Genomic DNA, 25,517 nt, shown 5'->3' on the forward strand with positions numbered 1-25,517 from the left:
ATCAGGAAGAAAACGCAAGCTATCACCTGCTGCTGAGAGAAAATTGGTCAGGAGGGTGAAGATTCAACCGAGAATCACCAAAAACCAGATCTGCCAAGAATTAGAAGCTGCTGGAACACAGGTGTCAGTGTCCACAGTCAAGCGTGTTTTTGCAGCTTCATGGACTGAGAGGCTGCCGTGCAAGAAGGAAACCCTTGCTCCAAAAGCGGCACCTTAAGGCTCGACTGAAGTTTGCTGCTGATCACATGGACAAAGATAAGACCTTCTGGAGAAAAGTTCTGTGGTCAGACGAAACAAAAATCGAGCTGTTTGGCCACAATGCCCAGCAAGAAAAGGTGAGGCCTTTAACCCCAAGTACACCATGCCTACCGTCAAGCACGGTGGTGGTACTATTATGCTGTGGGGCTGTTTTCTGCCAATGGTACTGGTGCTTTACAGAGAGTAAACGGGATAATGAAGAAGGAGGACTACCTTCAAATTCCATACCTGTTAAGTTGTAGAAATTGCAAATAGGGAGATTTCTGTTTGCCAACCCCGATGACGCGCGCGCGCGTGACAATCGCTAAGACAAAATGCAACCATTTTTTTTCAAGTTCATTTTGGTCACAACACTTGTGTAAAAATTAACTACACTGTCAAAGAACCTCTTTTTGGTGGCATCAGAGATAGTCTTCAACTTGCTCCATGTATTGTCTGGCATCATGTGATACTGCTATGTTGCCTGTGTCATGCCAGTTCTCCTTGTTCCTGTAATCAACATCTAGGATATCCTCAGCTTTCCTGATCACATCCATTTGCACAAATTTAGACATCAGCTTCCTCAGCAGCCTCTTCATCTCATCAACCATCACTCCAATTAGGGTTTCGTCAGACTAAATCAGCAAGATCAAAAACATAAATTACATCATTTAGAAAATTAATCATATTTGTTTTTAAAAGTATCTTTGTCATGGCAGTTTTTTAATTGAATTGTAACCTAGAATTGAAACTTTATATTTTTTGTTTCAGCACAGTAATAATGATATATTGTAATAAAGTGTATAGTATACACTTTAGCTTTAGCATAATAGCGAATCTAAATGATTAAACTTCAAGTAAGTAACGATACGCTTTCTCACTTAAATTCATATATTGTGGGGGTAGGACCGCAGTGGTTTAATATTCCATGATGTTTGATCCACGAAAACACAGAGTAAAGCAGCGACTTCTTCCTCGTCATCGTTCTCCCATCATTAGCTCTAATGCTATTAGCATTAAGCTAGTTAGCTATCGCTGGCAGGTAAGACTTACGTCAATTACGTTGACGAACGTCGTTTTTCCCGAATACTGGAGGCCGACCAGGGTCAGCTCCATCTCTTCCTTCCAAAATAAAGACTTGAACCAGTCTAAAAGCCGGTTTATTAGTGCCAGCATCTTGGGAAGTCGGTGGTGCTTCGCCTCTTCCCTCCCTGTCAGATGTTTGGTTGGGCTTTTTCCAGCTCTGAAGGGGAGGCGAGGGCAGGGAAGTCGGAGACGGCCAGGCTATTCGTTGTTGGTCACTTTCCGAATCGGGCCAAATGGTATCGTTACAAAACGGTGACAAACAAAAACGTAAAAAAAAAAAAAAAAAAAAAAAAAAATTGACATTTTTGGAAAATCGGGAGATTTGGCTTTCTAATCGAGAGGCGTGAGCATTGGGGTCAAAATCGGGAGTCTCCCGACCAAATCGTGAAACTTAACAGGTCTGAAATTCTTCAAGATAACCTAACGTTATCAGCCCAAAGATTGGGTCTTGGGCGCAGTTGGGTGTTCTAACAGGACAATGACCCCAAACACACATCAAAAGTGGTAATGGAATGGCTAAATCAGGCTAGAATTAAGGTTTTCGAATGGCCTGACTAAAACCCCATTGAGAACTTGTGGACAATGCTGAAGAAACAAGTCCATGTCAGAAAGCCATCAAATTTAACTGAACTGCACCAATTCTGTCAAGAGGAGTGGTCAAAGATTCAACCAGAAGCTTGCCAGAAGCTTGTGGATGGCTACCAAAAGCGCCTAATTGAAGTGAAAATGGCCATGGGACATGTTACCAAATATTAGCGCTGCTGTATATGTATATTTTTGACCCAGCAGATTTCATCACTTTTTTCTGTTCACCCATAATAAAGTCATAAAAGAACCAAACTTCATGAATGTTTTTTTGTGACAAAGAAGTATCTGTTCCAATCACTCTATCAGAGAAAAATCAGAGTTGTAGAAATAACTGGAAACTCAAGAGAGCCATGACATTATGTTCTTCACAAGTGTATGTAAACTTTTGACCACAACTGTATACATTCAACATACAGTACTTAAGTACTGTATTTGTTTATTATGACAATAAATCCTCAAGATGGCATTTACATTATTAACATTCTTTCTGTGAGAGGGATCCACGGATAGAAAGACTTGTAATTCTTAAAGGATAACTTTGTATATTGCGACTAAATATTGCCATCTAGTGTATTTGCTGAGCTTTCGGTAAATGATACTGTAGCCATTTAACTGTTCTGCCCAAATGCATGATGTGAAGTACAACCATGACTGTGCGTAGTGGCACCAATTGATACATCTTCTCTGCATTGGGAGATAACATAGGGTGTTAAGAAAAAGATCAACTACTGCCTTTCTTCCCCACATTGCTTCCCACGATATTTCTAATTGTTCAGAGAGGGATAGTAAGGCTTTAGCCAATTAAAAAAAAGCTCCAAAGGCTTCCAAAATTCACTCGCTGCTTTTTAGCTCTATATGTAGATAAAACGGCGCCATTACAGGTTGAACGTGACAATGCGTGAGTGGGTTGTGCAGCGCATGCGTTGTGTTAAATATTTTAACGTGAGTAATTAAAAAAAAAAATATTACCGCCGTTAACGCGATAAATTTGATAGTCCGACTTTAAGCCAAAACTAAAGACTCTAGATGAGTGTAAGACATTTTGTCTGTAACGTTAAATACAATTAGAAAATGATATAATTAAAAAATAAATATATATATTAAAAAAAAAGGCATGTCTGATATTTTTTTTGCCGATACCGATACTTTGAAAATGACGTGATCGGACCCGATCGATCGGGACATCTTTAATTTTAATTCATTTTTTTAATACGTTTTTGGTCAGATTTTATTCATTTCTTGTCAAATTTCAAAGAATTTGCTCACAGCATATTTAGTTATTATTTTAATGAACTTTACATTCACTGTGCACTCATTCAATTCATTTTACATGTTATTTTTAACTCACTATACAGTAGAAAATAATATACCTTTTAGTATCCATACACACATTTAAATCATTTTCAATGAATTTAAAAATATAACTGTACTGTCCAATTTTAGGGTTTAAAAAAGAGGTACGTGACATTCACATGACGCCCGAGTGCCTTTATTTGATATTACTCATCAAAACGGCTCTTCCGCTTTGAAATCTTCATGTTAACGGGATCAGAGAAGATGAGAATGAGATCCCAAAACATCGGGATTAAAGACGCTTACACTTAACTACCGCTTTCATTTGCGAGAAAACAGGGAGAAGATCAAGAAAACGGTTATTAAAGATGTTTGTTTTTATTGACCATTTGGCGGGCCACCAGAACGGGTAGCCGACCCCGACGCAAAAGTGCTGCACTCCATCTCGTATGTCGTTATTCTGGGAGATGATCAAAAACAACGAGTGTAAAAAAAAAAAAAAAAAAATCATCAGGCAAGAAAAGAGGAAGCTCTCGTGGAGGACGGCGGCCAGGACCCCCCGCCGCTCTCAGCTACATACGACATAAATAAGCATTATGAATCACGCGCAGGCCAAAACGGGCCGCGCGTCGCATTTAGCCACAATGCTAATGAGGCGCGTGAAAACATGTTTGCCCCGAAACCGACCGACAATCTGGAAACTTGGGCGAGTTTCGATGGGGAAAACAACTCATCAGCTGCATGCTAGCTTACTTTCCACCAATCGCGAACCACCGTGAAGGAAGTCCAGCAAGTTTTGGTACTTTAAATTCAACATGTTCTGTATTTTTGGGACTTTTAGCCATGACTTTTTCCCCTCTATCTGATTCCTGCGGTTCAAATTAACGAAGAGGCTAATTCCTGGATTTTTAGTGGCCTGGAAAGTCAGAGGGAAGTAGAGTTTCCATCTGTTTCATAGCGCATTTTTTGCGCATTGACAAACGCACCTTTAGCTTTGTCTCTACATTTGGGAGAGGTCGATTGATTTTGACAACAATATGGATATACGAGTATCGGTACGGCACTAAATCCACGTCATCGGTATCAGCAAGTACTAAGAACTAATTTGCCATAATAGTTTTTAAGTTTCCAACCGCTGGTCACCCTACCCAACATGGCCGCCAGTTGCGTACAGCAAAAAAAACATTTGTCGCCCTTCCCAAGCTGATAAGAGACATGTAGTTGTGTAACGTCCAATCATCCTTCTACTGGCAGCGAATGAACTATCTCTGCCACCCTCCTAGTTCAAATGGATTGGACGTCTAGTGCTGTCCTTGGCATTTAAATTAATGTAAATGAATAACTATTAAATGGTTATTAAATACTTGCTTTTACCAATGAAGGCTCACAAAGTACTGATTACTATAATAGTATGTTCCATGATTGATTGCAGTAAAGAGACATTTTAGTGATTGATAACTATAGACATGTTTAGTTCTTGATAAAACTGCCTTGTCATTCTCACCGGTTTAAACCTGCCGAGGTTCCACAGGTCAACTTCGAGGACAAGCCACAGACATTGGGAAACTAAACTGTCTGGGACACTTAGGAAATCATATTGTTGCATTTTATTACTTGCCATAATTATTATACATTTGCTCTAATCAATTGTTGCTCGCAATCAAGAAATGTTTCCGCTTATTGTTGCTTACAAAGAAGGAATGTTTTGTCTTGAAGAAGCCTTGAAGAGGCCTCTTGCCTGTTCAAGGAAAGAGGCAAAAGATGCAGCTTTGCTGAAATCTGCTGACACACATGTACTGTATATGATTCCACCTACATGTACACACATAGCCAAACAAATACAAGAGGTGTCGCCAGCTTGCTTCCCCTTTCACTTTAGTCTGTTGCTAGGGCCAACCCTCAAATAAAAAGTGGGGTGAAGGAGGGGCTAGTTAGAACGATTGCGGAAGCTGTATCCTCCTTCTCCTTGCAAGCTTTTCAACTAAATTGAGTGCCTTCTCTCCTTTTGGGTAATATTATAAATGTCTACCTAAGGAGTCGTATTTGAACTTGAAACAGCCGATGCCAATACTGCAACGATTAAAAAATATATATATATTTTCCCCTTTTCATAATAAGTTTCGATTCGCAGCTGAGTGCGACGCGGTTGGGATGAAGATCAGCAACTCCAAACCTGAGACCGTGGTCCACAGTTTGAAAAGGCTGGCGTGCCCTTGCCGGGTCGGGGATGAGATCCTGCCCCAAGTGGAGGAGCTCAAGTATCTTGGGGTCTTGTTCTCAAGTGAGGGTAGGAGGGAGCGAGAGATCGACCGGTGCAGCGTCTGCAGTGATGCAGACTCTGTACCGGTCCATTGTGGTGAAGGAGCTGAGGCAAAAGGCGAAGCTCTGGATTTACCAGTCGATCTAGGTTCCTACCCTCACCTATAGTCACAAGCTGTGGGTCGTGACCAAAAGAACAAGATCCTGGATACAAGCTGCCGAAATGAGTTTCCTCCGCAGGGTGTCCGGGCTCACCATTAGATATCCATCCGGAAGGGACTCGGGATCGAGCCGCTATGCCTAAGCATTGAGAGGAGCCAGCTGAGGTGGCTCGGGCATCTGGTTCGGATGCCTCCTGGACGCCTCCCTGGAGAGGTGTTCCGGGCATGTCACACGGGCGGGACGCCCCAGGGACGACCCAGGACACGCTGGAGAGCATATGTCTCTCGGCTGGCTTGGGAACGCCTAGGGATCCCGCCAGAGGAGCTGGTTGGGGAGAGGAAAAATTAGGCTTCCCTGCTAAAGTTGCTCACCCCGTGACCTGACCCCGGATACGCTGGAGAGCATATATCTATCAGCTGGCTTGGGAATGCCTTGGGATCCCGCCAGAGGAGCTGGTTGAAATGGACCCCGGATTAAGGGGTAAATGGATGGATGGATGGATGGATGGATGGATGGATGGATGGATGGATGGATGGATGGATGGATGGATGGATGGATAGATAGATAGATAGATAGATAGATAGATAGATAGATAGTAAGTTATCGCATACTCACATGACTGCCAAGTAATTACTATCGCAGCTTTAGCTCTGCTTTGTCATTTGGATGCCATTGACGTTCATTTCAATTCCCGGCAAAAGCAAGAAAATCGCCCCTACCACAATGGCCCGGAGCGGCCATGTTGCTCAGGGCGACGTTCCAGTCGAAGTCAATGGATTGACATTGAAATTAAGGCATACTTAGATTATTTCTCAACCGATTTTTAAATGATTATTTGATTTTATGTTTTTATGAAAACGTGTTTACCATCAAGGCTTAAACGCAGTTTGGGAACTTCCATAGCCACCAGAAATCTACTATGGCTTCCCACTGACTGGTTGTAGGACACGGCAAAAAATTGGGCTGGAGGGCTCCCCATAATTCTTTGCAGACCTCGGACAAAACGCTGGACACAGTGCTCGACGCCAGTTTGAAGCTAGCTGCCACAGCTTGCTGGTTTCCACCCAAGGCTAGAATTCGTAATGTGACGGCATCAACAGACCGCCTCAGAAACAGTCTTCTACGTCGCCTGCGCCTTAACATTTGTATGATCAACATTTGCTGTTCAATGTTGATGAGCTAAAGATCCAAATTCAAGCATTTTATCTCCGTTAGCATTTTAGCCTAGCGATGCAACCGGAAGAAAAATAGAAGTCGTCAACAGTCCCCCTCTAGTGGCTTGGCGGTGAATTACGAATTAGAGCAACGCCGCAGAACTATCGAATGCTCATTGACACCGTACTCACTTCGCCGTCACCACAACACAGAAGCATAACTCTCGAAAACTACGTGTTATGCAGCATCGGCACATTATTTCTTAGTACTCTCCGTTTCCGATGATGTCATTTTAGTGCCTTATCGGTACCGATACAAATACTGTTCCTCTTGTAGGTAGCAAAACTTGATGAGGAAGAACCCAGACCATATGTTAATGAGGATGATGCTGAAACTTCAACTGGAAATGGAAGATCACAACTTGTTTGTATTGATAGAAAAGTTAAAAGACGTTTGATCCCTGGCGATGATTTCAACATTGAATTTGAGCCGATCAGGGCTCCATTGAGGGCATTCCCCTTTGTGGCCTTGCACATTTAAGCGGGACAAAAGAACGTCGTTCCCGGCCCCCGCTGTTAAGTGCGGCCTTGCGGTCGGGGCCCGTGGGTGGGTTCCCATTCTTCCCCCGTCCTTTCGGGGGCCGCCATTGAACTCTTAGCGGCGGCCGCTATGAAAATTCATCAGGATTAAAATGACCTCACACGCAAAATTAAAGTTCCGGCACAATGAGAGGCTGTATCTTTTTTTCTTTAAAAGCTTTCCGCGATTGTTTCCTGACAAAGTGGGCTCCACTCCACAATGAGCACCTTTCACACGCACGCACAGCGACCGCCGAGGGAGACGGATTTCACATATCAATCAAACCGGGACGGGGGGGTGGGCGAGCGGTCCTTCAGCGGCCATCCGCACTTGGGAATAGCGCTTACCGCTTTACTTGGAACTGTAAGAGGAAATAAGTGTGCAGGTAATGAGACCGCGCGCCACCCACTGCGTTAGCCTAGCACGTCACGGCTAATCATGCTGGGAAACGATACAGACTGCGGCCCAGATAAGAAGCGCATAATCAATGGCGTGTTTTAAATATAGCATCCGTGCTAATGGACTTATATGTGGACTTGATTTATAGAGAAAAGTATTGAGATGCACAGCTTGAAATCGATGAAGGAATCAATCGCAGCTTAGACGAGAGAATGGATTTTAAAGGTAATATAAAATAGGACAGCAAGCAGGGGCGGATCTAATAAAATACTGATAGGGTGGTGAGAGGGGGGGATTTTTTTAGGGCCCGAGCACCAACTGGTGGGAGAGCCCAATTGGAATGCAAATGATTATTATTTTTCTTTTTCATGGCAAATGAAAATGGCCAATTTGGAGGCCTTAACATGCACGAAAACTCACCAAAATTTGCACATTCATGTGGCTTTGGGTAAATTTTGATAATTTTGCAACGTTGCGAAAAAATGTAACAAATGGCTCAGAGGCGCCTCCCTTGAATTTTTCAAAAAGGCCTCTCCAAATAGGTTTTTTAACTGAGAGCGATGAAATTTGGGGAGTCGATACCTTATGCAAAACTGCTTCAAAAAGCCTCTTGCACCTGTATTTCAAATCTAACAGGAAATCAGGTATTTTGGATCGAATGTGAATTTTTATCGATTTACATGGTGCACATTTGAGACCTTGGTGCCTAGGGAGTTAGTTGGATCCTCCTCAAAATTGGTGAGACTGTTCATGAGACATATGAGATCTTACGTCATCAAAATGGTGAGTTTTCATTTACGGGCCTGACCTGGGCGGGGTGTCAAAGTCGGACATTTTTTGGCAACACACCATATTCAGCAAATGACAAATAACTGCCTGGAACAAGGTTCCATCTTTTTCATATCTGGCACGTATGTGAGGTGCAGTGTTGGGAGTAACGCAGTAACAATAAGCCTAATTTTTCCTCTCCCCATTACGTTGCGATGGAAGTGATCGTGATTGGCTGAGGGTTAGAGTCATGTGTCGTGGTAAGCCAATCAGAGCCGGTGATTTCACAAGCAAACCGGAACAGCGCATCAACAAACACACACGCAACACAGATGCACAGGGTCGGGATGGCAGAGCAGTCAGAAGAAAAATTATCCTTTAAGAGGTGGAGATATAGACAGTATTTCCAGTTTGTCGGAATTAAAGGAAAGAACCTGCATGTAATGTGTAATTTATGTCCCGGGGCAAAGCTTTTGTCGACATCTGTGGTAAGCAATTCAAATCTGCTGAAGCACCTAACAAGTTAAGTACCTGTCTGTTCTTCTTTATTCCACTGACTCGAAAGAAAATTTCAAATTCTTTGACATACAACAAGTTCTTTTTAAAGTAATGGAAATAGTTACTTTCCCTGGAAACTTTTACTATAGATTAATTCAGTTACTAACTCAGTTACTTTTTGGAAGAAGTAGTGTGTAATGTAACTAATTACTTTTTTAAAGTAACGTGCCCAACACTGGTGAGGTATCCCAGCCTGAACACGACTGCATTGAAATTTTTACCCATTAGGCCTGGCGCCCTCAAGTGGGAACTGGAAACCACCTTTTATACGAGACAAGCTCCTCCTCCAAGGTAAAAAAAAAAAATCCAATTGACCTCAAACTTGTTTCAGGGGAGCCTTAAGACATGTGTTCAGGTGACTGATGAAAAATACTGAGGTTTGGGTGAAGCAAAGGAGTCCAAAGAGGAAAATGAAAATGACTTTCGCCATTTTGTCTCACCACAAATTTTGAACAGTCACAACTTGGCATACATACAACAAATCTGCGCCAAACTTCCCGTGCTTGGTGAGAGTCGTAACCTGAAGGATCCTGTAGAAGTTATTTGGATCAACGCTACAGCGCCAACTAGTGGCAACAGAAAGTCACTCATTTTACTGATACATGTCCAGTTCTTTTCAGGTTGGTCATTGTAGTTTCAAGACTTTTTGTAATACTACATTTTAAGGCCCATGTCCACATGTCTCTGTTTGTAGCCGTGACGACCCTTTGTTCACCATTAAAGTGCGTATGACACCAAAAAGCATGTTTATTTGATATTTCACCCAGTGTTTTATGCTCCTGAATGAAATGGACCGCATGGATGTGTGTGGAAGTGATCGTTTTATATATTCAATTTTTGAATCCCGCGCCATGAAAGTGAGTTACTTCCAGCTCCAGTCTCGGGTTTAGGAAGAATGCAAATGTGACATCACCCGGGTAAGCATCTCACAATATAGCATTGCTTTATAGCATGCAGATGGACTGCGGATTCAGATGATTTTGTGGATTAATTTATTTTTCGCATCACCCCAGCCAAACGGGCTGCAGGCTTTTGTGGCTGCACCAGGAAGAGGACTGTGAGCCTTTTTGGGTTTCAGAAAGTTCCCGTTCACCCCGAGATCGGCCAAAACAAGTGCGCGACAACTGTGGGACTATTGGATTTACGGGGAAGTGAGTAAACATCGTGTTTTGTATTATGTCAAATACTGGGATCATAGCACATTAATATGGAGGTCGCTTGCATTTTTTGGCTGACATGCTCCTTGTCCACTCGGCCAATGACCCGCCCCCCGCCAGGAAATCACTACACTCGGCTTATTGCCATCTTCGTGTGCCCGGTGTTCTGTCAAAATTTCTATCCGATCAGAAATTGCAACTTTGTGTTAAAAATGGCTGCGAATACAGCGATTACAAAGTAAGTACTACAAACTTTCTTTAAACAAAGGACTATTTATTTACGTTTGATCATGGATGGTCATGTAGAAAAGCTATCCTCAGACAGATTCTGCTATGTTAGCTGCACAACAACTGCAGCCGCTCTCCTATCACTCTCTCGCTGTTTACGTCTTCGCTGTGTAGTAACGCATTATTTTACGCCATATTCGTGTTGACCATGTGGCAGCTATGCGCTCCTCCGACGTCGGCCGATTTGTCCGGCGGTCATTGTCCAGCTGCTTCCCCGCAAACGAGCCCCTGTCCTCAGCAGAGGAATGACGAGCTCTAACTTGCTCAATCGACAACCCTGCCACCGTGTGAAATGATCCGGGCTGCTTATGTGATTTTTCGCTTCGAAGACTTTGAAACATCACTTGGTTCAGGTTAGCATGTCGGCTAACTGTCACACCTCTTGGTTTGTTTACATTCCCCAAAGCCGGGGCAGGGAAATGACAAAAGCCCGACTAACTACTGTGGCATAAAGTATCATTCGGGAGTTGCGACAGTAAAGGTGAAATCGACAGTTTTGACCATTATGGAGTAATATTGCTATGTCGTACTGAATCAATGCAGTTTTATTATTTCATATTTATCACAAGACTGTTATTTGTCATGACCATACCATTTATTTAGCTATTGGGGAAAAATACTTGGATAAAAAGAATATCATGTAAAAATATTTGAGTAGAGAGACCGAAACAATTTTGCGGCTCTCTTCTTCGCATTTTTCTCATTCTGAATGATTCCCCCTCATTGGGCTGAATTGTAAATCAGATGAAAGCATGACCCTGCCGACCTCATCCTCCTGTTGAGGACGCTAGAGCCCTATAATGGTAGGCGTGGCTAACCGGTGGATTAAAAGACCAATTTCTCGTCATCTGCGCTTTGCCAAATTGTTGTATATAGTCGAACCGTCTCAAAATATGATTCCAGTTCACACAATAATGCTATTTAAGACTTTTTTCCTCCCGTCGTACGCACTTTAAAAGGAATTATATTTTTCCATGGACTTAGATTCATTTTGGTTTTGAATACGGGCATAGCTTCACAGCTCAGTAGCGCCTCCATTTTTGTAGTACTTTCTCCAAGAGGGATTTTTTCTCCTTGGTGTGTCGCCACCCTAACCTGCGTGCCGTCCGAGTTCGCTTGACGTCCGATTTGCGCCAAACTGCGAGGGTCCGTTCAGTCCTACTTGCAGGCCTAGTATTATTATCAATATTTCATGATGATATATAACATCCTCAATTCTTTGGATTCTCTGGCACTGGTTTAAAGGTCTGTGATTGACACGTTAAAATGCTGGATTTTGGCGGGGATACGTTGAAAAATTTGCAACTGATAAATCATAAGGAACGTCCCATTACTAATTTTACTGCTTGTAAGTTTTCCGATACTTATGTCCAAACGCCACTTGTTTCGCCACTTTTCACAGTTAGTAAGTGTCCTATTAGTCAAGTCCAAACTCCAACTATGTGCGCGTGTGCTATATTTAGCGGCCAGGCAGTGACAGCGTGGAATCGGGGACGAGTCGGCCTTGCACCGGGCCGTGACACAGACGTATGTTAAAGCTAATTAGATCACGATAATAGCTTTAGGGCCCCAGTGATCAATGCCTGGCGTCTTTTCTTTCTGCATCAACTTTAGTTACACACACACACAAGCAGTCGCTCAATTGCTATTGCTCTGCAAACGCAGTCACAATTCAGAGGGGGGTTCCTTGCATTCGAGCATTGTTTTCTTCATTTTTGAAGTTCCACAACATTTTTATAGCTGCCTTTGACAGCGACGGATGTCCAATTTATTTGAAGGCGGATGGTGAATGAACAGTTGCTCATTGGCTGCCAGCCCTTCCACTTGAAACGGAAATGGAATTACTCTATTGTGATAAGCTAGAAATCATTACCTGCGTCTTTTTCGAATGACCCCGAAAATTTTTTCCGTTTGGCCATAAACGCTGATTTTTCACCGATTTTTTGGAGGGAAAAAAACAAAACAAAAAAACACCTTTTCAAAATGTAGCTTGTTCTACGGACAGTGAGGGGCATAAAAGTTGCATACAGAATTAAAAAAAAAAAAAAAAAAGGTTCCCCAGAAATTTGCCAAAAACTTTCCCATTCATTTTTAATGGGATGCAACATTCAAATTTCCCATTCACTTCCAATGGAAATTACATTGCATTGATGCCATTGACGGATATGTCGAATCTATTTATGCCAATGTATTGACGTATATGTAAGTCGATGCCATTGACGGCCATGGACGTCCAAATTTCTCAATTATTTCCAATGTTTTCGCATTGCATTGACGCACAAGTACACAATTGCAAATGAGGGCTGTGCACGTCCTTGCCAGTGACGGCCATGTATGTCGATTCTATTGCTGACAATGTACTTGGACTCCATTGATGCATATGTAAGTTGATGCCATTGACATCAAAATTTCCGATGTATTTCCAATGGCATTTACATTGCATTGAGGCCATTGACGGCCATGGATGTCCAAATTTCCCACTCATTTTCAATAGCATTTACTTTGCTTAATGCCATTAACAGCCATGTTTGTTGATTCTATGGATGCCAATCTACTTCGATTCCATTGAATCAAATGTAAGTCGATGCCATTGGCGGTCACGGACGTCGAAATTTCCCATTCATTTTCAATGGCAGAAAAACAAATGTCCCCAAATTAACAGGAAATGACCAGATATCAATGGGTCGTGTCCCTCAAATGACCTGATATGAAAAGGACACGCCCGCCTAATGTCCCTAAATGACCTGATATGACTAGGACACGCCCCCCAAATGTCCTGATATGACCAAGACACGCCCCCAAATGTCCACAAATGACCTGATATGATCAGGACGTTTCTCCAAATGTCCACAAATCAACAGGAAGTTACCTGATATTTTCCCCAAAATGTCCACAAACCAACCTGTGCGGGGCTAAGATCTGTATCTCCGCACAGCAAAGGCCCAGAGTCATTTCTCCTGAAATTGCAGTTTCTAGGGTTACAATAATTAACGGTGAGATTCATCACATTTTGTACCGAGCCATGATGTACATCAGACAATGCTTCTCATCAAGGCATTTCTTATCAGGTGTGTGTTTTATAGTGGGCAGGAGAGCTTTATACCACTCATCAGTGATTGGGCACACATCTGACTTCAGTTGTTTGGTAAAAAATGGTTTCAAGGCAGAGGGTTCACTTACTTACTTTCCCCCCTTCAGTTATTGTTTGTACGCTCATCCTGTCTTTGTATTTGACCTTCCCCTCGTCCAACCACCAGCAAACCAGGGCCCCTAGAGGCCTGGGCCTAGGCGCTGTCACACCCCCATAAGCTCCGCCCCTGGTACTGTCATATTAATGAAATGGGAATGAATAGTAACTAACGTTGAGTAAAATACTGATAAAATAATATGACCAGTAGTTTTAATGAATATTAGTTGACTCGCCCAGTCTCAATGTATTCATAAAAATAAATACACACGCACACAGTCTCACTTGAAACAATTTTCAAAAGTTGTACCTAACGAAGCGTCGGCTGCATATATTTTAATTAAGGCGACTTCTTACTCGTTAGCTGCGCATTTGCAACTTTTTATTTGACGCCGTTAGCCGCATTTATGTGACACCTAATTACCGTGCGCGAAATACGGCTGACTTATCCGCAGATTTTCGCCGCTTTTTAAAAAAAATCCAACCCCCTTCTTTGACCGGTGCTATTAAAGACTTTTGATATTTGTTATTAAAAGTCAAGCGTATGCCGAGTATGTAGGTCATATGGCAGCGCGGTGCGACTATTGGACGTGGGCTTAGCTCGCTGTTTGTCGACTATTAAGCCATTGTGCCGACTCAGCGCTTCTTTTTCACACGGCTGTGCTACTGAAAGGCCGTGGAGGGGGCGGGGGGAGGAATCACCTCACACACACATACACACACGCTGAAAACACTCACACACCATTTCACACGTCTTTGTACATGAACCTGTTGGCGTAAAAACGTCTGCGTTTCCCGTATGAAGACGCCCGCTGTGATCTGGAGCTAAACTCCCTGACCTGAGGCGGCGGTGGCGGCGACCCGGCTATGAGAGTCTTCAAAACGCTGCCCGTCTTTTTAACTCATTGGCAGCCATTGACGTCCGGAAGCTGCAGCTAAAAAAGAATGCTTCCTTAATGGGATAATCTAATTGTCAATTGCTCATTTAGAGACACTTTAAATATTTTAGTAAAAATGCTGTTTTGAGCTTATTAAATCTTTGTCTGCCAATGACTGTTGTAGACATCCAATCCTTTTTGACTGGATTATAAGGGATTGGACGTCTATTGTGGTCAATGGGTGTTTTCACGATCAATTTAAAAAGTTATGTGACCTGGGCTTCAGTGAATACGTTAATATGTAATAAATATTTTTAAATAATTTATGTCATGTTATTCATTTAGATTTTTTAAATAAATGATGAAACAACTGTAAATATGTACATTATAATTCTCATTTTTTAAATTTATTTTATCTATTATTTTAATTTAGTTTTTCATTTATTTGAATAAAAACAAAAAAGAAAAATACTAAATACGCTAAGATTTGTGTCGTTTTCAATGAAGGCTGAGAATTACTTTTTTAATTAAAAAAAAAAAAAGATATTACAGGTAGTCCCCAGGTAATGAACGAGTTCCGTTCCTAGACTAGCAATGTAACCCGAATTTCGAAAATTTCCGAAAGTTGAAATTAACCCCTTGAAGTACCTCTAAATACCCCCAAATCTCAAAATAACTGTCCAAAAACCATGTACCGTATTGACCCGAATATAAGACGGCCCTGATTATAAGACGACACCCTTTTTTTTCAAGACTCAAGTTTGAAAAAGGACTTTTTCAACACCACATCAATTTTTATACAGAAAATAATTACAGTACATCCTAAACAAATGATTATAACAATATATTTGAGAGAAAAAGCATGTTATTTTGCCTCATTCAAATCTTAATATCTGAACATTTAAATATGTAAACTAGGGCTGTCAAACGATTAAATGTTTTAATCGAGTTGATTACAGCTTAAAAAATAATTAATCGTAATTAATCATAATTAATTGCAAATTAAACCATCTATAAAATATGCCATATTTTTCTTTAAATTATTGTTGGAATGGAAAGATAAGACACAAGATGGATATATACATTGAACATACGGTACATAAGTACTGTATTTGTTTATTATAACAATAAATCAACAAGATTGCATTAACATTATTAACATTCTGTTAAAGCGATCCAAGGATAGAAAGACTTGTAGTTCTTAAAAGATAAATGTTAGTACAAGTTATAGAAATTTTATATTAAAACCCCTCTTAATGTTTTCGTTTTAATAAAATTTGTAAAATTTTCAATCAAAAAAAATAAACTAGTAGCCCACCATTGTAGATGTCAATAATTACACAATGCTCATGGGTGCTTAAGCCCATAAAATCAGTCGCACCCAAGCGCCAGCAGAGGGCGACAAAACTCCTAAAAACACAAGTAACAAGTCATTTTAATCTGTTTGAGCAGGGCATGTGCGTTAATTGCGTCAAGTATTTTAATGTGATTAATTACAAAAATTAATTACCGCCCGTTAACGCGATAATTTTGACAGCCCTAATGTAAACTAAAGTACAATCACATTTGTAAATGAATGGCTTCTTGTTTTTGAAATGTAAATAAACCAATCTATTGTGATAAAACAACAAAACTGCAATAACTGCATTAACCATCAAAGTGAAGTCTAACTGTAACTGGTCTTGAAACAAATCTGAATAAGGAAAAACATTGCAATTAAATAATGCAAACTGGTTAAACTTGAGAGTAGCTGAGATCTGTCATGACAGAACATCACTTCAATGATATCTGGCGCCATCTAGCGTCATGAATGGGTATAATGTCTAGACCGCGTATATCAGACTCCACTTTTTTAGTCTTATTTCAATGCAAAAAAACAACGTCTTATATTCGGGCAAATACGGTAATATACGTCATATTAATGAGATAAAGTAAAAAATAAGAAAAGGGCATTGTGGAAAGAGTAGGGAGGCGAGAGAGGGGGGATATCATTTGCATAGAACTCCAGACTCACCGCTGTTCCAGAGATAGAGTCTGGCGACCGTTCCGTGGATCAAAATTTCCAGGGCAGAGCTAGCCACAGCAAACAGACAGCGGAGTGGACCAATCAGCGATGGGCGGACGTGATGTTAGTAAAGCGACAAGAAACTCTAGCGCGAGGAAATAAACATACGAGGAGAGTGGTCAACAGAGAGGTTTATTCAACATGGCTAGCATGAGACACTGCTGGTTTTAGCGACTCAATGTGTTCTTAGCCATTTAAAACTGAATTTATCTCAGATTGGAGCATATTCTGAGCTCTCCTTTTCGCCATCTGTGTTGTTGTGGAGACGACTTCCGACACGCTATAGTGACGTTGCTCTTTAAGAACACGTCACGCAAATAAACGAATCTGATTGCACGGACGATTTCGTTCGGGCTCGACAGGCCAATAAGAAGCCGGGTCCAAGACTGTTCTACCAGTGTTTAAAAAATGCAGGGAGAACAGCCTGGCCGTCCCAGGCAAGCTCAGGTTGCCTCTCTTAACGCAAGCCCGCCGTCCGAACTCAAAAAACCGAATCGGGACTCGCAAGAGGAGTCAGCGCCGGAGGAGAAGCATCAGCAGCAGCAGCAGCAGCAGCAGCAGCAGCAGCAGCATCATGAGAACAAGGAAGTGGGACCTGACACCGTCAGGAACTACAGGATGGTGGCAACACTGCTGGTGGAGGAAGGGATCCTGACATGGCAAGAACTAGGTACTGTTTACATGACTAACAAAAAAAACCTAAAACGACTGGAGACAGAATGATGGACGAGACTCCGCCATCGTAAAGTCGAAATCACGGAAGTCGGGTACGTCGTAACCCACACTATATAGCGTACCTAAAAGCCTTCAATTTCCTCAAAAGTGTGCCATTAGCGGAGCTCCATCAAGTGGATGCATAATTCAACCTCAACCACTACTACTACTGTGCATTGTAACGTGGTGCACCCTATATATGAAAACATTTTTAAAGTAGGACATTCATTGAAGATGCGCCATATACTCCGATGCACCTTATAGTACGGAAAATATGGCACTTTGAATTTAAAAAAAAAAAAAAAAGGTTTAAAAATAAAATAAAGAACTGACATTATCACACCTTTCCAACCATTTAAGCTATAAAACAACCTAAACTTGACACAATAATTATAGAACCAATTAATCTACTCATTACAAAATAATCATAAATCATTTTACCAAGGGAGTAGGTTTGCATAGGGACAGTAGGGACATAACACTAGCAACTTTTCAGGATGCTCAAATTGTCCCCACCAACTTTTAAGCAACCTTATTTGCATTACTTAAAGAGTTTAGTTATATAGATAATTTAGATTGTCTTCCCATATTTTGTAATGATAGAATAGACCCTACCATTATTATTTTTTCCCCTCAAACGCATGTTTGATTGGCTGATGATTTAACCCCCCCCACACACACACACCCATTCACAACCAGACAGAAATACAACATGCCGCCTCCCCCTCCCCCTTCAAAGATGAGGAACATTAGAAGTTTTTTGGGTTTTTTTGCCAGCAGCAGCCACTGTAAGTAATGTAAAAAGACGTCAATGTTGTGAAGGTGGGGAACACTCCACTAATTTTGCTACTGCTACAGTGCTTCTAGTCGATTTTACTCACTGAGATTTCTTGAAATAAAAACAGTTAGCTGAAAATAAGCTTACCCTTTAATGCCAGCAATATGAAGCAATCATCAGAGAATCCCAAAATTGGAAAAATACGGTCCTAATGAAACTTTTCAAATTTGTGAAAAGAAAAGTCAAAATGAATATATGTAATAAGCGCTCAGATATTTATAACGCTTGCTAAATCCTGTTTGTTTTTTTCATGGAACCTGCAGATGCATGTGTTGACTTGCATCCATCATTTTTTTTTTCCCAAAAAGAAATGTCAAAATTCTGAATTAGTCTCAAAATCATGAAATTTTAGGTGTATCAAATGTGATACATTTGGCAATATAGGGTTAAGACTTATTTTAAGCAAAAAGTTTGTATATTTAGTCTTAAAAACTTGTCAGAAATGCTCTTAATTCTTCTTCCTTAAAAACATTATTTGAAAGATTTTTTTTCTTGATTTAGGTGAAAAATGACCAACTTTTAGATGTATGAGCTCAATATAAACAAATAATAATATTTACTTAAAGTAAGTGGAAGAATCTGACGCATTAATCTGTAAACTAGCCTTTAAGACTCAAAAAAAAGATGGAGAAAATTATTTGACTAGATTTAACAATATTATCAGATTAAGACGTTATACTTTAAATTTGCAGCGTGAAAGTCAATACAGATTTATTTTGCATTAATCATTTCGCCTATCAATTCATTAGGTTCATATTGGTGAGAAATGTGGCCCTGAATCTGTTTGGTCTTATTAACGTCCCGTCCCCAGCAAAAAGTGTACATGCAGGTTACGCCGTTATATCGTCCCTAACAATATTAAAACCAAACCTACGCCCTTGCATTTTACATATTACCTTCATCAACGCAGAATGTAAAAGCGCACCCGCAAATGACAATATCCTCTTCATCGGGTTGTGCGCGAAAGGCAGCGACCAATAAACTTCCCCCCTGCGACGCCTCGTCTCGCGTGCCGGGAGGGAGCACCTGCTCTGATGGCAAAGACTTAAAAATAGAAAAAAGAGGGGAGAGGCGAGAAAGGGAAGTCGCACGTGTGTACGTAGTCAAGCGTTACCGCACCCCCACGGACCCCCTTCACCCGGCCCTCACCCCCGAGTAGCAAATGAGCCCAGATGGTGATTGATTTTTCAAGTGTTGACATCCCTGCTTGAGAAACACACGCGCATGTTTCTTTGTGTTGAGTAAGTCACAAAAAAAAAAAAAAAAAAAAAAAGTCAAACCATCAAGTCCTGTTTTCATGTACTAAAAGTTTTAACTTGATATAGATACTCCCACAAATACTCAATGACTTTTGATTAAAAAAGCATGTTAAATGTATATGGTGGAAAACACAGACAAGACTGAAAAAGCAGTTTCTGCTCTTGCACTCCTCTTTAAAAGAAACTGCTGTATTTTAAGCCAAAACAACTGTTGTGTTTGATAGAAAAATATGTCTATATGCTGCCATAGCAGATTCATGGCGCATTAAGCCACCGAACTATTTTGAATTTGCCCGTTTTACCCTGATAATCCCTGTTTTATTTCTGAAAGGTGGCAACCCTATCCCCTGCTCACCCAGAATTGTAACAAGAATTGCTTTAAAATCAACAAAAAAATGATAAAAAATGTACAGGAAGTGATTCCAGTTTGCCACAAATGTACCAGAAAAATCCAAAAACAACAGCATGTCACTCAGAATTGTTAGGGCCCCTGCTCCCTCTCCTTGAGTGTCTGTGTGTCTTGATTGCAGGATTGGACCGATAGGTGAGCGTCCAAACAGGTGCAGTTGATCATCATTAACATCCTACTTAACCCAGTCCCTGGCCTCACTTTGTTGCCAGATGAACAACTCAACTCCACGAGTTTGTGACTCTAGGGCTACGTTCATACTACAGGTCTTAATGCACGAATCCGATTTTTTCGTGTTTTTCCGACTCGAGTGAGGCATTAACTTGACGGTCTGAACGTGACAAGTCGCATAGAACGGGACCATTTCAAATCCGATCTGGGTCACTTTCGTATGTGGTCTAAATCCGATCTGGGCCACATTTTTCCAGACTGTCTCGGCGGTCTGTACTGTCCAGTCCCGCAAATCGGATTTAATGCAGCAATTACGTCATCAAATAGCGAGAGAGTCGTTACCGTAGCGATGCACCTGTGCGTTATTAGCGCCTAGCTTGCAGTGAACAAGGCTTTTGGGGAAGAGCTGCGCTTGACAACAGTCATAAAAAATAAAAATGGGTTGAGGATAAGCATGAGAATGCTCAGTTTTTTCTCTGTTCCAAGTGAGCAATATTTCAACATTGCCTCCACGGCCGAGAGTCGGGACAAACTGCCCGTATGTGTGTGTGACGTGCACGGACGGTGCGTGCATGCTATCGATCCATATAAACTTTGAATATAAGCCTAAACGGGGATTATTTATGTCTGTTATTTGTGTCCACTTTTTGAAAAGCAAAATATGATTGGACACAGACAGCTCAAGTATTATGCAATAAACTATTGTTACCGCTGCCACCTTGCCTGCTTTCTCTAAACTTAGGCTCCCCGCTGATCCAGAACTGTAGCAAGAATTACTTTAAAATAGGGCTGCAGCTATCGAATATTTTAGTAATCGAGTAATCGACTGAAAATTTGATTGATTAATCGAGTAATCGGATAAAACATTTTTTTTAGGTAAAGAGCAATTATTAATATACATGAGAAAACAAGACATTTCTTCTAATATTGAACCATTTCCGCCTTCCCGGTTGGCACGCGCGGAGGCGGCATCGGCAGAGCGGCACTTTGTTCAGCTGTCACTGTTTCCGTGCGGCTTGTCTGGGGAGGCGAATTTCAACACATCCGACTTAAGCCAGTTCCTGGCCTCACTTTGTCGCCAGATCAACAACTCAACTCCACGAGTTTGTGACTCAAGTGTTCACTTCGATCCAAGATATGTAATGCTTCTATGAAGCTGACTTTGTCTAGAGATCCTGCATTGCTCGCCTGCCTTGACAGCTTACCTGCTCACTCGCCAAATGCCCGCGTGATCATTTGGACACAGACAGCTTAAGTATTATGCAATAAACTATTGTTACCACTGCCACCTTGCCTGCTTTCACTACACTTAGGTTCCCCGCTCACCCAGAACTGTAGCAAGAATTACTTTAAAATCAACAGAATAGATATAAAATATACAGGAAGTGACTCCAGAATGCCACAAATGTACCAAAACAATCCAAAAACAACAGGAAGTAACCCAGAAGTCTCCTAAAATGAACAAGGAACCCAAAAACAACAGAAACACCCCAAAAAACCCTGTGATCAATGAACAGGGCGCTAGGCGTCCAATCCATGTTGACTGGGAGGGCTTGCAGCAATCATTCCATTTCATACACTGGCGAATATTCTCAAATACTTAGGTTTGGTATATATTTTTTCATTATTTTGATGTACAACGAGAAGGGAAAGCAGTAGTGGTAGTTAACTCATTGGCTGATAGATCATCTTGAGAAGGAGGACTCGCAGATATCATCCTAGCCCCTCCCACAAAATAGAGCAGACGTCAATCGCCGTCAACGGCACGGAAACATTTAACGCAATTAAAAAGCAGTTAAGGACCAGCGGAGAGGAGGGGGGGAAAAAGCGCGCGGCGTGAAAGCCGAGTTTGAGCATTGATCGAGAGCGGCGCGACAAAATGGCAGCTGTAAATCAATTTGATCTGCTGGTGGCTAAAGAGTGTTTTGTAATGAGGTTAATGCCACGTAATGGGCAAATGCCTCAACGCTTAAACGTGCCCCGGAGGAGACGGATGGACAAGAACAAGGAGAAGGCGGCCATCTTGTCTTTTATCTTCATTTGTCACGGCCTCCTCCGCGCCTCATTGAGCTTTACTCAACTGCGCTGCAAGCTTTTGTCGCCGTTTATTTTCGCGCACACCGCTGGCCACTTTTAAAGCAGATGTTGCCTCTGTTTTGGAGCACTTGGATGAAACTTTCAAGAATACTAACTCCAGGGTTCTCGTCAACTCAATTCACAAGCTTACATTTCTCACAAGCCAAAACTATAACTCCATTATTGTCGTAATTTGTGGCGATGCTTTGGAAATCAAAGTTCCCCGCATGTAATATTCCTGTTCACTTTTTCAGCAGCCCACTTGCCTTGACGGATTCTCACTGTTCCAACTTTGAGACGTTCCAACAAATCACAGTATTTTGATTTCAATGCACACGACAAAACAAAGCCCCATTTATTTCTAATGGAAAAAACATTGAATTTTTAAACTTTCAAAATGTATCTCATCTTATATTTTCAATCCAACTCATATAATTTACAGATAGAAAATTTCAGGAAATCGGGATGCACAAAGGCTGCAAAAACTTTGTGAGCAAAATTTACGGTTCCACCAAAATTTGACCAATAAAATCCCCATTTATTTCCAATGGCCCCATTCATGTCTAATGGCAAAAACATGGAATGTTTTAACTTTCAAAATGTATCTAATCCTACATTTTTGATCTAGCGCACATAATTTACACATCAAGAAATTAAGGAAATCAAGGTGCTCAAAGGTTGCTTACAGTTTTGGAATAAAATGTACAGTTCCACCTTTATATGACCAATCAAATCCCCATTTATTTCCAATGGCACCATTCATTTCTATGGGCAAAACAATGGAATTTTTCAACTTTCAAAATTAATCTCATCCTGCATTTTTATCCAACTCACATAATTTACACATCAAGAAATTAAAGAAATCAAGGTGCTCAAATGTTACATACAGTTTTGGAAGAAAATGTACGGTTCCATCAAAATTTGACCAATAAAATACCTGTTTATGTTTTAATGGCCCTATCCATTTCAAATGGCAAAAACATGGAATTTTTCCACTTTCAAAATGTATCTCCGCCTACATTTTTTTATCCAACATATAATTTACACATCAAGAAAATTAAGGAAATCAAGGTGCTCAAATGTTACATACAGTTTTGGAAGAAAATGTACGATTCCATCAAAAATTGACCAATAAAATTTCCATTTATCTCTAATGGCCCTATCCATTTCTAATGGTTAAAACATTGAATGGTTCCACTTTCAAAATGTATCTCATCCTACACTTTTTATCCAACTAACAAAATTTATGTATTAAAAAAAATCAGGAAATCAGGGTGCACATAGATTACAGAAAGTTTTTGACCAAAATGTACTGTTCAACTAAAATTTGACCAATAAAATGCCCATTATTTCCAATGGCCCCATTCATTTCCAATGGCAAAAACATTGAATTTTTCATTTTTCAAATTGTATCTCATCCTACATTTTTAAATCCAACTCACATAATTGACACATCAAGAAATTCAGGAAATTAGGATGTTTAAAGCTTGCATGAAGTTTTTGACCAAAATGTACGGTTCCACCAAAATATGACCCCCCAAAAATCCAATTTATTCTAATTGCTCCATTCATTTCTGATGGCAAAAACATTGAATTTTTCAACTTTCAAAATGTATCTCATCCTACATTGTTTTATCCAACTCACATAATTTACAAATTAAAAATAATTCAGGAACTCAGGGTGCACACAGGCTGCCTACAGTTTTTGAGCAAAATGTATGGTTCCACCAAAATTTTATTTCCAATGGCTCATTCATTTTTTATGGCAAAAACCTAAAAAAAAAAAAAAATCTGGCTAAAAGGTAAAATTTCAACAATGTCATCCTACATTTTTGTATGGTTCCATCAAAATTTGACCAACAAAATCCCCATTTATTTCCAATGGCCCCATTCATTTCTAATGGCAAAAACATGGAACTTTTCCAACTTCATATTGTATCTCATCCTACACATTTTTTTTATCCAACTCAAATAATTTAGACACCAAGAAATTCAGGTAAAGAAGGTTGCATAGTTGCATATAGTTTTGGACCAAAATGTACACTTTCACCAAAATTTGACCAATAAAATCCCTATTCATTCCAATGGCCCCATTCATTTCTAAAGGCAAAAGCATTGAATTTTTCAACACTCAAATTGTATCTCAACCTACACATTTTTTTATCCAACTCAAATAATTTAGACACCAAAAACTTCAGGTAATGAAGGTTGCATAGTTGCATATAGTTTTGGACCAAAATGTACACGTTCACCAAAATTTGACCAATAAAATCCCTATTCATTCCAATGGCCCCATTCATTTCTAAAGGCAAAAGCATTGAATTTTTCAACACTCAAATTGTATCTCATCCTACACTTTTTTTTTAATCCAACTCACATAGTTTACACACCAAGAAATTCAGTAAATCAAGGTGCTTGAAAGTTGCATAGTTTTGGAACAAAATGTACGGTTTCACCAAAACTTGACAAATAAAATCCCTATTTACTTCCAATTACCCTATTTATTTCTAATGGCATAAACATGGAATTTTTCCACTTTCAAATTGTATGTCATCCTACACTTTTTAGCCAACTCACATCATTTACACATCAAGAAATTCAGGAAATCAAGGTGCACAAAGGCTGCATTCAGTTTTTGAGCAAAATGTACGGTTCCGCTAAAATTTTGACCAATGAAATCCCCATTTATTTCCAATGGTCACATTCATTTCTAATGGGGAAACATTGAAAATTTCCACTTTGAACATGTATCTCATCCTACACTTTTTTTTTTTTATCCATCTCACATAATTTACACATCAAGACATTCGGGAAATAAAGATGCTCAAAGGTTGCATAGTTTTTTTGACCAAAATGTACACTTCCACCAAAATTTGTCAAACAAAATCTCTATTTATTTCCAATGGCCCCATTTATTTCTAATGGCAAAAACGTGGAATTTTTCAACTTTCAAATTGTATCTCATCCTACACTTTTTTTTGTATCCAACTCACATAATTTACACACCAAGACATTCAGGAAATCAAGGTGCACAAAGGCTGCATTCAGTTTTTGAGCAAAATGTACGGTTCCGCTAAAATTTTGATCAATGAAATCCCCATTTATTTCCAATGGCGAAACATTGAAATTTTCCACTTTAAACATGTATCTCATCCTACACTTTTTTTTTTTATCCAACTTGCATAATTTACACATCAAGACATTCGGGAAATAAAGATGCTCAAAGGTTGCATAGTTTTTTGACCAAAATGTACACTTCCACCAAAATTTGACAAACAAAATCCCTATTTATTTCCAATGGCCCCATTCATTTCTAATGGCAAAAACATGGAATTTTTCAACTTTCAAAGTGTATCTCATCCTACACTTTTTTTTATCCAACTCACATAAT

The 25,517-nt window shown here is 40.3% G+C and overlaps 2 protein-coding genes across 3 annotated transcripts in view; both read right to left on the minus strand.

Annotated features, from left to right (window-relative positions):
• The window catches only part of znf536 (zinc finger protein 536), a 542,639-nt gene that overhangs the window by 400,388 nt on the left and 116,734 nt on the right, over nucleotides 1-25,517 (minus strand). The gene's annotated exons all lie outside the window — the stretch shown is intronic.
• Nucleotides 498-1,539, minus strand: LOC130927431 (ADP-ribosylation factor-like protein 8). Its single transcript, XM_057853255.1, has 2 exons — nucleotides 1,291-1,539; nucleotides 498-872 (listed from the first exon to the last, which is right to left on the minus strand). The coding sequence occupies exons 1-2, from the start codon at nucleotides 1,411-1,413 to the stop codon at nucleotides 660-662; spliced, it is 336 nt and encodes a 111-aa protein (XP_057709238.1). The 5' UTR covers nucleotides 1,414-1,539; the 3' UTR covers nucleotides 498-659.

This window comes from Corythoichthys intestinalis, chromosome 1 (genome assembly GCF_030265065.1).
Source record: "Corythoichthys intestinalis isolate RoL2023-P3 chromosome 1, ASM3026506v1, whole genome shotgun sequence".
Classification (NCBI taxonomy): Eukaryota; Metazoa; Chordata; class Actinopteri; order Syngnathiformes; family Syngnathidae; genus Corythoichthys; species Corythoichthys intestinalis.

Coding starts and splice junctions, on each gene's coding strand:
- LOC130927431 (XM_057853255.1), bottom strand. CDS start 1,413: ATGCTGGCACTAATAAACCGGCTTTTAGACTGGTTCAAGTCTTTATTT. Junction 873..1,290: donor CGTTCGTCAACGTAATTGAC/GTAAGTCTTACC, acceptor TTGCTGATTTAG/TCTGACGAAACCCTAATTGG.